At 39.2% G+C, this 12676-nt stretch overlaps 1 protein-coding gene across 2 annotated transcripts in view; it reads left to right on the top strand.

The window, feature by feature from the left end:
* LOC121853896 (nephrin-like) overlaps window positions 1-4564 on the top strand; it is a 68406-nt gene extending 63842 nt beyond the window's left edge. For both annotated transcript variants that reach the window (XM_042348279.1, XM_042348278.1), the window contains exons 13-14: window positions 2124-2248; window positions 4098-4564. In XM_042348279.1, the coding sequence (XP_042204213.1) occupies window positions 2124-2248; window positions 4098-4541 (569 nt within the window). In that variant the 3' untranslated portion in view covers window positions 4542-4564. The remainder of the gene's footprint in view (window positions 1-2123; window positions 2249-4097) is intronic.
* Window positions 4565-12676: the final 8112 nt, after the last annotated feature.

Raw genomic sequence — 12676 nt, 5'->3', positions numbered from 1 at the left:
CTGGTAGAAGGTGCTAAGGTGTGCTGATACAATATTAATGCTGAACAAATGTCAAAGTCGAGGCTTGATCAAACAGTCAGCCTTCACCGTACTCTTCACTCTACGACGAGATTTTCCTTGATAGAATGACTCCTTCTTCTGCTCTAACGGCATAAGTCGACCCTTAGATGACCCCTTAGCTCACGCTTATTGAGGTCGAAGGATTTAGGCTTCTACATAAAAATCACCATCAGTTTCTAAGACGCGTACTAAAGGTAGCTAGTTAGGTTTCGGTACCAGACGTCTTGTTCTACCAAGTGTTTTTCCAGTCATCTCTCATAGGTCAACCTTTTTGGGGGAAGTGGCCATTACCTGGGTCAAGGTGTTCCATATGTCTATCATGCACAGTGAGATGTTGTTCTGTCTCAGCTTGGTGTATGGTCGTTAAGTGTATGAAAAGCTTAATTGTGGACATACTTGGTAATGGTGAATCCCTTGAGGGGCTCACTGTTGACGGAAGCTTCAACTTTATCTGATAATTTACGTAACCTAACTTTCCCACCTCATCTTGCAGGGATGTTATACAGTATTATCTTACTTTAAATGTAGATCACAACACCAAACACAGACACAAGTTATTCCTGTGGTTTAAAAATTTACTCATATTAACCTTTGAATCTTCTTATTTGTTATTGTTTTTTTTTAATTTTTTAAGAACTTAGGTGATTGTTGACGTTCAGGAGCAATATTCTAGGACACGGAGGAGAGAAAAAGAGACTCAGGCTATTGGTCGTGTTATTTAAAACTTATTCATTGTCAGGCATTATGAGAGACTGACACTAAACAGTTCAATGAGCATAATTCCTGAAACACTGTACAACTACTGAATAGTTTAGAAGAAAAAAAACCATATTTTAGATCTTGTCAAGTATTTTTATCTGGGATGATTTACTCTTATATGTAATTAATTATTAGTTGTGTGATACTTATTGGCAGACGTACTTGGTAGGAAAAACCTGTTTGGCACTTGTTGTTATCATGATATAGATGTATGGTGACTGTTTATTTACATCTGCATGTACAGAAACACACACACACACACACACAAACACAAACTCATAGATATTTTTAACATTGTTGGGTGGCCGCCCTGCTTGCGCTGTTGTTAGATAATGTTTACAGTGTTGCTAGGCTGTGTTTACAGTGGAGCTAGGTAATATTCACACTGTAGCTAGCCTCTGTTTACTATGGAGCTGCCTAGTGTTTACACCGTTGTTAGCTTATTTTTACACTAATATTAGGCAGTATTTGCCAGTGTTTACAATGTTGTCAGAGTGTGTTTACAGTGATGCCAAGCTATATTTACCGAGGCTATGCACCATTCCGAAAAAGAAAATGGAGGCACTGTACTCAACTGCCTTTACTTCCTTAACTGTAAAGTCAGGTACCGATACGCAGCTGGGTGGACTAGGGGTGCCCGGGGGGCAGATTACCGAACACGTGTGACAGGTGGCGATCGCTATAGTCAGTTTGCCGCTGTACCCTGATCAAAAATGTCTACTGTATATGTTAAAATTATTTTTTGTAATCTGAGGTTTGACTAAAATAGTAGACTGTTTTACGTATGAATATACAAATACCGAAATTAAACTTAACGTATTCACTGAAAACGTTGACTCAAATCATAATACGAGTTCTATTTTGGAAATAAAAAATTCAAGCATTTAGTTTCCACAAAAGAATAGTTATTTATTGCTGTGTGAATAACACTCCAGCTCCGGCCATTGAGGGTTTATCTTCCACTATAAAGTATAAAATTATAACAAAATGATGTGTCGTTTTTTCCCTTTACCAACAAAACAATACAATATTTACCAATACAGGAGAACAAAAGTCCATTTACAGTTAGCGTTTGTTTATTTATGTCATCACATACAAGTTGTGGATATATATATATATATATATATATATATATATATATATATATATATATATATATATATATATATATATATATATATATATATATATATATTTATATATATGAGATTCAGTCTAACATTTTAATAAACTTGATAACTTGCCCCAACGAAACACACTCCACACGATCTGTCACTAATATAATTTTTGTTTCTCTCCTGAAGGCGAGGAGGACGAGGAGTTGGAGGAGACTCTAGGTCTAGGGACGCCGAGGTGTGTGGAGGCGGTGGCGATCCTTCAGGGGAACAGCGTGTCGGGGGTGACCACCACGCTGCCGGACCATCACAAGGTGAGTGTTACACCAAACACTTCTCCCTGCTAATAACGGTTCACTCACTTAACACACACATGGTCGTGTACAGCATGATACAAAGGTAGAGAGCCTTATCCTCCCTAATTGTTTGGAGCAAAATAATGTCGTGAAAGGAGGAAGAACAGTTAAACATTAAATAAGGCTATTTCCTATATCTAAGACGTCATCCGTAATAGTTATGAAGTGTAGCATATGATATTAATTGAATATTTAGACTGCCAGAATTCTAACTATGCTCTTACATCCTTCACTAAAAATTAATGTTCCTTGTAATCACCTTCACGCATATACATGAAAATAATAATATCCTCGAAATTTTAAGTAAAAATCACGCCCGTACTTCATGCTCCAAGTTATAATAAAAGAGTCCATGTAATATTAACAACGTCTAGGGTTATTAACAAACCTCGTGAACAAGTTTACCTGTAATAAACATAGTATTCATTTCGATCTAACATACATATACTGCTGTTATAACTCACCCTAACCCTGTTATGTACACGTAATTGTGGCCAAGATTCCTACACTTGGGTTTAGTTGTTATTTAAGGGTGGGTCATGTACAGCACGCGATTAGTTTATACCTAGTGAGCGTTGTCTTTGTAATACACATTTTGTAAAGATCATCAGAAAATGTAATATATAAAACACAGCGTCTGTTTGTTTGTTGGTGTAGATTTCAAAAGTTGAGTTTTTCGGAGTTAGTCCCATCCCCTAAGGTAGAACTCCTCCATGAAGGCACTTTTTTTTTTGTTTCTTTAATATGTACATTCACCCAAAACTCTTCGAACGCTTTTAGTACTAAACAATCTGAAAAATGAACGAAGAATCTGAAACCATTCCGAGATGACAAGCCCCATTCTGCCCACTCTGCACATCCATCTTGGCCAGGTGTTTGAGAAGTTTGTGTTGACAGAATGCTTAAGAATAACTAGATTAGGATGGGGTTGGCTCGGAGTTATGTTGTCTCCTATGGTATAAGATAAAGACTTCAATGTATTTATTCAGAAGGAGTTTGTCTTACACGAGATCAGTTCGTTCTATAATCTCTCTGTGTCTGCATAAGATCACCTTATGGCTTTCGTTCCATTATAATATTTATGAAATATATAAGCACACGTGTCCCCTCTCATCCGTGCATTTATATAATGAGGTCAGGCTGGTAAAAGAAGCATGATTGACGGGGTCCATAAAGTCTTATGATCCGAGTTAATGAAGCTCCAGCTGGTGATTTGCTCCATACAAGAAAGGGATAATCTGCTTTACTAAGTCGGCCATGATTATTATCAAAGGGATTACAACAAAGAGATGCGTAATAGGCTCTGCTAGAACGGTTGTTTGATCCTGACTTTCGTTCTGCTGCCAATATTCAATAATCCCGTAAAACTAGAAGTTGAGGCGGACTTAACATATACCATGAACGGGTGTATGTGATGAATGTCTCCAGGCGCGTACGGTATAATGTTACATTGCTTACATTAAGAGCATAACAATGTTTATAGGATCAATACTGTGAATAGATAACATTTCGCAGGGTATCTTGTGGTTGTATACACTTATGTGAACATTTAATGGAGGTCTGTTGATACCTTGCAGTTTTTTTGGGGGGCTGACTAATTAATTTTGCTCAAGATATCAGTATAGGTATTCCTTGACGTGCAGATTATGGGTCTGTCTTCAAAAAGTTTAAATTCTGATAATTTGATAACTCACTAAAAGCATAGATCAAATATGGAAATAAGTAGAATAAAGTAGTTAAAAAGTGTCTTAGGAACACCATAGACGAGTGTATGTTGAACAGTAATATATATGTGTTGGTGTTTCAGGGAGTGGACGTGGAGTACGTTGAGGTGATGTCTGGCGGCCCGCTCAGTTCTACCATCAGACGTCGTGAAGAACCTGTAGTGTACACGAGCCTCGCCCCACACCCTTACCACGCCTACCCTGCCCACCCCTCCCATTCCGCCCACCCCGCCCACCCCGCCCACCCCACCCACATGCAACAGGTCATGATAGACCCCAGGGATATGGGTCATGATATGATCGATGGCTGCATGACCACCACCACTTCCCTGCATGACCTGGCGGGCGTGCTGCATCCTGTCCGGGGTCACCATCCCTCCCAGGCGCCGTCGATGGGCCGAGATGAAAGTGTTAGTGTATACGGGACGCTGCGCCGGGGAGGAGAGAGGCTACGGGAAGGAGGACCCCCTCATCCGCGAGCTGTAGGCACCTTCCTAGCCACCAGCCACCAAGAGAGTGCCGTCTAATCACCCCCAAAGCGAGTTTTCTCTGCCCCCCCCCCCTGCCCACATTCCGTGTTCGCGAGCCACCAAGACAGCCAGTCATTTTGGCCCAGCGCTGCCATATTAGTAGTAAGATGACAACACACACACACACACACACACACCGCCACCACCAGCTGTGCAACACCACTGGGTTATGTTCAGCACTTCATAACGCTCAGGTGGCAGCCAAGGACTACCCAGCCACCGTCTTTACTTGTGCTACGGACGACGCTGTCAATTGGTATATTAATATATTTCGTTTATAACAGAAAAAACCGTGTGCAAAAAGAGGGGATGCATGACTCAGGGAAGTGTATATTATATCTGGAAGTGTCTGACTGAGAGTACGTATTCCACGCCAGTTATTCCATCATCATTTTAGCAGCAACTGAACGAACACAACGATACCAGCCAATATTTTGCTTCCACGTGATGAGAGTTTAATAAGTCTTTAGCCCAGTGAAGTACCCAAATTAGATATTTTTATGTAATTAATGAAGTGAAAAGACATTATAACTTGTAGCCGGAAACAAAACAGAGACATACAAGATTTACTGGTAATAATGGACTCTCTTCGCTTACCACCAGACACAGTTCAGGACAATGAAGGTGTTAACTCTGGTACTCGCAGCCAACAAGTACTAAACAGACGTGGTGGGTGTCGTCAGCATGTGCGTGGTTGATGCGGTGATTTTTTTGTGTGTGTGTTTTTTTTTTACAGCAGAGTCGTGTCGTGAGGATGTGCTCTCCCTCCAACACACCACCCTGGCTGTATAGTGCTACTGAAGAAGAAGAGTCGGTGCAGAAGGTGTGACACTCACTCTCCTCCATCCACAGTAACATTATTTTATGTCGTATACTGTGGAACTGATTGTTGGTTTATAAAAAAAACTTGTAATCTTACGTGCCATTGAAGAAACTCGTTCTGGTGAGGTGTGTGAAGTGATTAGCTAGTCACAAGCTCACAGTACCACATAGTTGTAGTCGTGGATTTGAAAAAATATTTTGTGGGAGGAAAGAAAAACGTCGTTGTAATTGCTACTAAATTATTACAATCATCTGGAAAGTGTAACTAAAATATTTTATAGCAAGGAGAAACTACTAACATTACGCGAAATTTAACGTGTTATTTAATTGTGTTTTGAGTTTCATTATGAAACTAATTCACGAAAATAATACAGAAAAATCTCAATAAATTTTGCAGGAGTGGTAACTGTTAAGTCACCGACAATAAACAATATTTTTACAAGACACACGACTAAATTACGACATAAATGAACGAAGAAAAAAAAAAACAATATTTACCAACAGATTTTTATACTGAGAAACTCTTGGCATGTTATCTTGTACCCTTATAATACTTGAAATATGTGTTTTTTGTAAGAAAATTCATCCACATTGTTTACTGCTGTTCTCTCTTATTCCACGTGTAAACATATCAGTAATGGGACAGTTAACGACTTGCTTTATTTGTGTGTATCAGGAGCCGCTAGACTTTTGTACTATAGATAATCTGTGTAGTTAGTCGGTCGCTCCTAAGTAGAGGCTGTTTTGAGTTTTTTTTTGTACACAAATTGGCCATATGTTACATGATGTCTTTTAGAATGAACATGACATTGTAGCTTGTATGTTCGTCAGACTGAAGTGTTATATGATGTGTGCATGTAGACAGGTTCACACACACACACACACACACACACACACACACACACACACACACACACACACACACACACACACACACACACACACACACACACACACACACACACACACACACACACACACACACACACACACACACACACACACACACACACACACACACACACACACACACACACACACACACACACACACACACACACACACACACACACACACACACACACACACACACACACACGTTTCTGGCACATAGCTCAACCTCCACTATTTACAGTATACTTGAATAGAAGACTAAGGCCAATGTGGTATAAATGATACGAATGCTTTTGTATATAATCAGAAAACATAAATACAATTCAAATTCTCACAGTGGCATCAAGAAGACGTGTTACAGGTCTCTGTAGAAAACTTGTCTCTCTATCTAAGGTCATCGATTATTTGCTTAATTACATAACGTGTCAAAGCAAAATTGAGAGTACCGTGTGAGTGTCGTGAGCCTGTGCTGTAGTGTGAAGAGATTGAACGCTAACCCTCTCATGAGATTGACACACTCAGTTGTCATATTGTACTATAAACTATTTTTTTTAATCAGTGTTATGACAGCATAAAGCAAGTCTGTACAGGGACTCCGTGTTTATATATCGTCGATCTGTCGTTGATATAAGAGACTGAGCTGTATTTGTTGATATGTAAACTACTACGCATTACCCCCTGTGTTCCTCCTGGTTACCACTGGTAACGTCAAGTACAGGGAACACCCCAGTGACTTCTATCTTGTTTGACTTGATTATGTAAAGGAGGTTTGTGTTTGTGACCTTCTCTTACAGATAATATACAATACTGTTTATTTCATAGGTTTGTGTCTGAGAGTTAAATGAGAGAGAGAGAGAGAGAGAGAGAGAGAGAGAGAGAGAGAGAGAGAGAGAGAGAGAGAGAGAGAGAGAGAGAGAGAGAGAGAGAGAGATCATACAACAGGAGTATCATTCATCACTCTGGATTGTCTTCCTGTGATCATTGTTATTTTGTACTTACCATACATCATTGTATAAGAACCCCTCATTCCATCCCCTAGACCACCCCCCTTTTCCTATAACAATATGACACACACACACACACACACACACACATACACACACACACACACACACACTCTATTACGACCTACACATCGATCGCCTCTGTTCTATAAATGTTATAATCTACGTATATCTACATTCATCTTTTATTCACTTTATCTCTGTTTTTTTTTTGTTTTTTCGTTATATTTTGTTTTCACGTAATTCCTCACCAATTCCATTAGAGTCACGTTTAGTATCATTTCATTATTTCCCATATTTCTTTCATTAATTCACTAATGCTGGGTGTCCCTCCGTCGGTGTGTCAGCACGGCCAAGACAGCTATCATTACCCGCTGCCAGTGTGTGTTAGTGTGACTACCAACTGTCACTATCAACAGCTGTCAGTGTGTGTCAGGCCAGCTGTCGTCACCAGGTGTTTTTAAGAGTGCTAATATGATTGCCAGCTATTACCATCACCACCTGTCAGAATCAACACCACCAGCTGTTAAGTGTGTGTTAATCAGCCCACCAGTTACCAGCACCAGGTGTGTGTGTGTGTGTGTGAGTGTGTGATAAGCTTCTCCAATTTCATTACATTAACACAGGTCTTATCTTCTCCAGGTAAAGAGTAATTAGTGTCCTGACGCCAAAGGTTATCTGTACTATATGATTTTTGTGTGTATGAAGATGTATCAACTACAAGGAAATATTTGTCCTGGAAAAAGAGGGAACATTTTGGTGGAGCGCGCACACACACACACACACACACACACACACACACACACACACACACACACACACACACACACACACACACACACACACACACACACACACACACACACACACACACACACACACACACACACACACACACACACACACACACACACACACACACACACACACACACACACACACACACACACACACACCTGATCAAGCAAGCTCTGACGTGGATATTTTTTAGAACAGGTGAATGACATGTGGTACGATTGATCATAAGAGCAAGTCGTTTTTTGTAAGGTAACTTCTATTGTGCTGTTGGTGTGGTAACAGAAGATCGTATTGAAGAGATGAGACATTCAATGTTTCCCCAGTGTTGATAATACACATACTTGAATCACCTCAGCGCCATACTGCTCATCATCATCATCACCATCAATCATCATCATCATCACCATCATCATCACTTGAGCCCCTTCAGTGTGAGTATGTAAAATATTCAGTAGCCAGGATTTCATAGTCACATTCTTGCCAGCTTAATGGAAATGTTATATAAAAAAAAGCAAATCACTTTTTAGTCTTTGCCCCATTGGTGCATTACAAACTGTTAATACTATTGTAAAGCTTTGGAAGTCTACTCATTGTTTGTAAGTGTTTCATTATTGTATATATGTTTGAGACAAATCAGTTCACCGCTACACTGCATCTACCTTATGAACTCAGACTAGAGAGAGAGAGAGAGAAAGAGAGAAAACTCACTTTGTGATATTAAAGAAAAAAATTGGTAGCATATATAAAATAGGGATGAGATGGTGTAAACAGAACTAGAGGATTATAATTATGGAGTTTTGTACATCTCGATACATTTGTGAAAATATTTTTACAATAAACCTGAACTTGTTTCATTGTTTCCTTCATTACCTTAAACAGACGTTTATGAAAGACTAAGAAAAAATATTAAAACAAATATCTTGTCAATAAGATATATGTTTGTAAACCGAAGTCAACATCTCCTGTACTCACACACACACGCTATTAACGTCTCCTGTACACACATGAGACACACTATTAATACCTGTACACACATACACAACCTAGACCATCTCCTGTACACACATACACAACCTAGACCATCTCCTGTACACACATACACAACCTAGATCATCTCCTGTACACACATACACAACCTAGACCATCTCCTGTACACACATACACAACCTAGACCATCTCCTGTACACACATACACAACCTAGACCATCTCCTGTACACACATTCACACTATAAATATCTTCTGTACCCACATACACACTATAAACGTCTCCTGTACACACATGCACACTATAACATCTCCTGTACACACCTAAGACACACTATAAACTTCCCCTGTACACACATACACACTATAAGCGTCTCCTGTACACACCTAACACACACTATATATGAGAGCATACACTGTGCTCCTCCTTCCCCAGAGAAAGACAATAACGGTAATAAGTCTACGGACATTACCACCCAAATTTCACTACCAACACCTAAGGCAAAAGACTGGTATATATTATAGAAAAATAAATAGATTTACTCCGTTATAGTTTATTTAATAACGAAACAAAAGAGTAAATGCAGAGGATATATTAGAAGCAATATGTATCGTCTAATATAGCCTTAAACATCATAGAAAACATCCCTATATAAGGTATACCTCTATATTCCAAGTCAGGTAGACATTCCAAGTCAGGGAAACTAATAAACAACAGGGGAATTTTCTGGAGAATATATACTGGAGAGCATTTACGGCAGACTACATATGTTATCAGTTAATGTGAGGAGAGACACACACACACACACACACATTCCTCTCGGTTCCATTTACAGTCAAATGAATATTACATACCTCCAGCAGCAGCGACTGAGTTGCCTCCCATTCGTTTGTGTTATTCCACTACATGAACCTTCCACTCTATATGATATTCATTTAAGGGGAAAAATATATTGTGGTATATATTTGCATTATCAGCGGGTGTACAGTGGGCACGCCAAATAAGGTCTGGCTATGAATCTGGTGACCATATTTACTTGTGCTGGCTTTTGGGATATTCCAACCCCCAGTGTATATACAGAAGTATATTTGTTCGATAGATAAAGCTGTAAATGAATAGAGAAATGCGTTTTGGTGCCTGAATTGTATGTGTGGGATCAGCCTGAAGGACCTCCATCACCTGTTCGACCCATCCTTTGACTACTGGTTTTACTTTTTTGGAAATGATGACTTAATCCTTCCTACAGGATAATAATGTATCCAAGTAGTTAAAACCATCACGTGTAAGTGTCATCCTATTCACCATAACATTGTGATACTACTGTGAGGTAAACACTATGGTCCCCCTACACGTCCGTCCCTATACCACCCCCACTCGCTCCCTCATCTCTTCTATCTCGTGTATTATTCTAGCCTATCACATCAACAATGATAGAAGCAATCACATCAGCTAGAGTCTGTGTTGCGTCAATACTCATTTACATACCGGATAAATGTTAATAATCTATCCGATTTACGAGAAAATTATTGAGGAAAACTAACAAATTTACTTTTTCTTGAGGGCGATGTCATAATTTTTTATTTTTTTTAAAGCAATATTTTTTAAAAGAAAATAAAGGTTGTTATTGAAGTTCAGTTTTATATGTTACAATATATATGGAGGAGGGAAACAGGGCACCGCTTTGATGTCTGCAGCACCACAAGAGACAAAAGGCAGGAGCTTGTTATGAACTCCTTTAGCACCCTCCTCTCTCTCTCTGTGAAAAATAACTACCCTCTCACTCAACAAAGACACTACCCTCACCACCACTTAACCTTCACATTATATCGCTCGTGTTACAAGGTAATTATTATTCATTACCGCCCTTTGCTGGCTAATAAGGTCTCGTGCCGCAGCCTCGTTAATATTACATGATATCATTTGTCACTATACGGAGCGTCTTCCTGTCTTGCCTTCGACCGCCCCCTCCCACCTCTGTGTTTATCTTGCCATATGACGGTACTTAATGTCACTTTTATTACGTATGTTCCTTGTCTATTATTTCTCGTCTCTATATTACCCCACAGGCATAAAATTATATATACTATACATGTATTATTTATCTGTTTCTTAATGCATACATATATATATACAGTTACATAAGTTATACATATATTATTAATATTCTGTTAATACACACACACATACAATACCATAGACTAGATATATATTATTTTCTCTTCTATATGAATACACACATAACATTATATACATACCGACACACATTATACATGCTAGTACTCATAATATATACACACACACTCAAATAAAACGCTCATAACATAACTTACAATATGTAGTTATATAGTCATGTACATTAGTCTCCAGTATTTTATGTTCGCTGAATTTTTAACAAAACTATAAAAAAGTGGGGAAAAGAAATGGACTTTCCTTCATCACAAATGTGTATAATAATAGTAGACAATATATGTGCTTCCAAAATATATCTTTATTATATGACCACCATGATATAGGTAGGAATATATACATTAATTGTTGGTCAAATTTTACTGGAAATATAGAAGAATTGGGTTGAAGATTCGTATTATACCTTGTGTGTTATTTACTAGTTAGTTAACACGGGGTACTAGTGTCTTGAAGAGTAGTGGGTGTTGCTTCCCCATCCGTTGTTCAGTCAGTTGGCTTCACCTTGTTATAAAAGCAAGAGCGGTGGGGAATTAGTCATCAGTAAAGTCAGTGAAGGTGGGAGTGATGTGAGTAGGCAGGGAACACGGGGGGGATATTTATCTATCTTGCTCAGTTTATCAGTCAGTCAGTCAGTTAATAATTCAGCAAGTTAATCAGGAAAGAAGGGCATTCGTAGAGTTGACTAACTCAAATGGGAAATGGTCATCGACAGTCATGACAAGAGTTGAAGAAATTGTCACCTTCACTATTGTAACGAGTCAAGTCCTTCAAATAAACAAATATAAAAATGAAAAAAAAAGATCAAAAGTGAGAAAAGATATACATATGCTATTTTGGCAAAGTAAGAGAAATAATTGAGACCCTGCAATTGTGTGTAAATGAGGCAGAAAGTCAGATCATCAACCTGGGACTTGGTCACAATTATTGTGATGCCATATGATAGCAGGGTTAACCATTAGACAATACATTATGCTTCCAATGTGTACCTCCCTGTTTGATAGCTGTCGACTACCTACTACTATCGTCAGATGAAAGAGTACCAGGGGGCGTCAACACCTGAATGACACCTTAATTAAAAGGAACATACTGTAAGAGACAGACAGAAATAGGAGGGACATAGAAACAAGTAAGAGAGAGCGAGAGAGAGGAGGGTCGCCGAGCTGATGCAAACCTGTGATGGGATAGTAACGAAGGGCTACAACTCCCAGGATAACAGGTTTACCCACAGCAACGCCACCGTGGAGAGAGAGAGAGAGAGAGAATCAGGTTACGGGGGAAAACTGAAAGCCTAGGATGCTGGTACACTAGGTAGGGGAACTTCCTGGTGTGGGAGGGAAGAGGGGGTGTTACGGCAGACATTGAGCTACAGGAGGATGCGGCAGACAACGAGTTAAAGTACTTACTACTCGCTTAAAGACAGACGAGACGGCCAGGGTGGCAT

Source organism: Homarus americanus, unplaced genomic scaffold (assembly GCF_018991925.1).
Source record: "Homarus americanus isolate GMGI-L3 unplaced genomic scaffold, GMGI_Hamer_2.0 scaffold18703, whole genome shotgun sequence".
NCBI lineage: Eukaryota > Metazoa > Arthropoda > Malacostraca > Decapoda > Nephropidae > Homarus > Homarus americanus.
The sequence above is the reverse complement of the archived record's forward strand: the minus strand, read 5'-3'. Positions and strand labels throughout refer to the sequence as shown.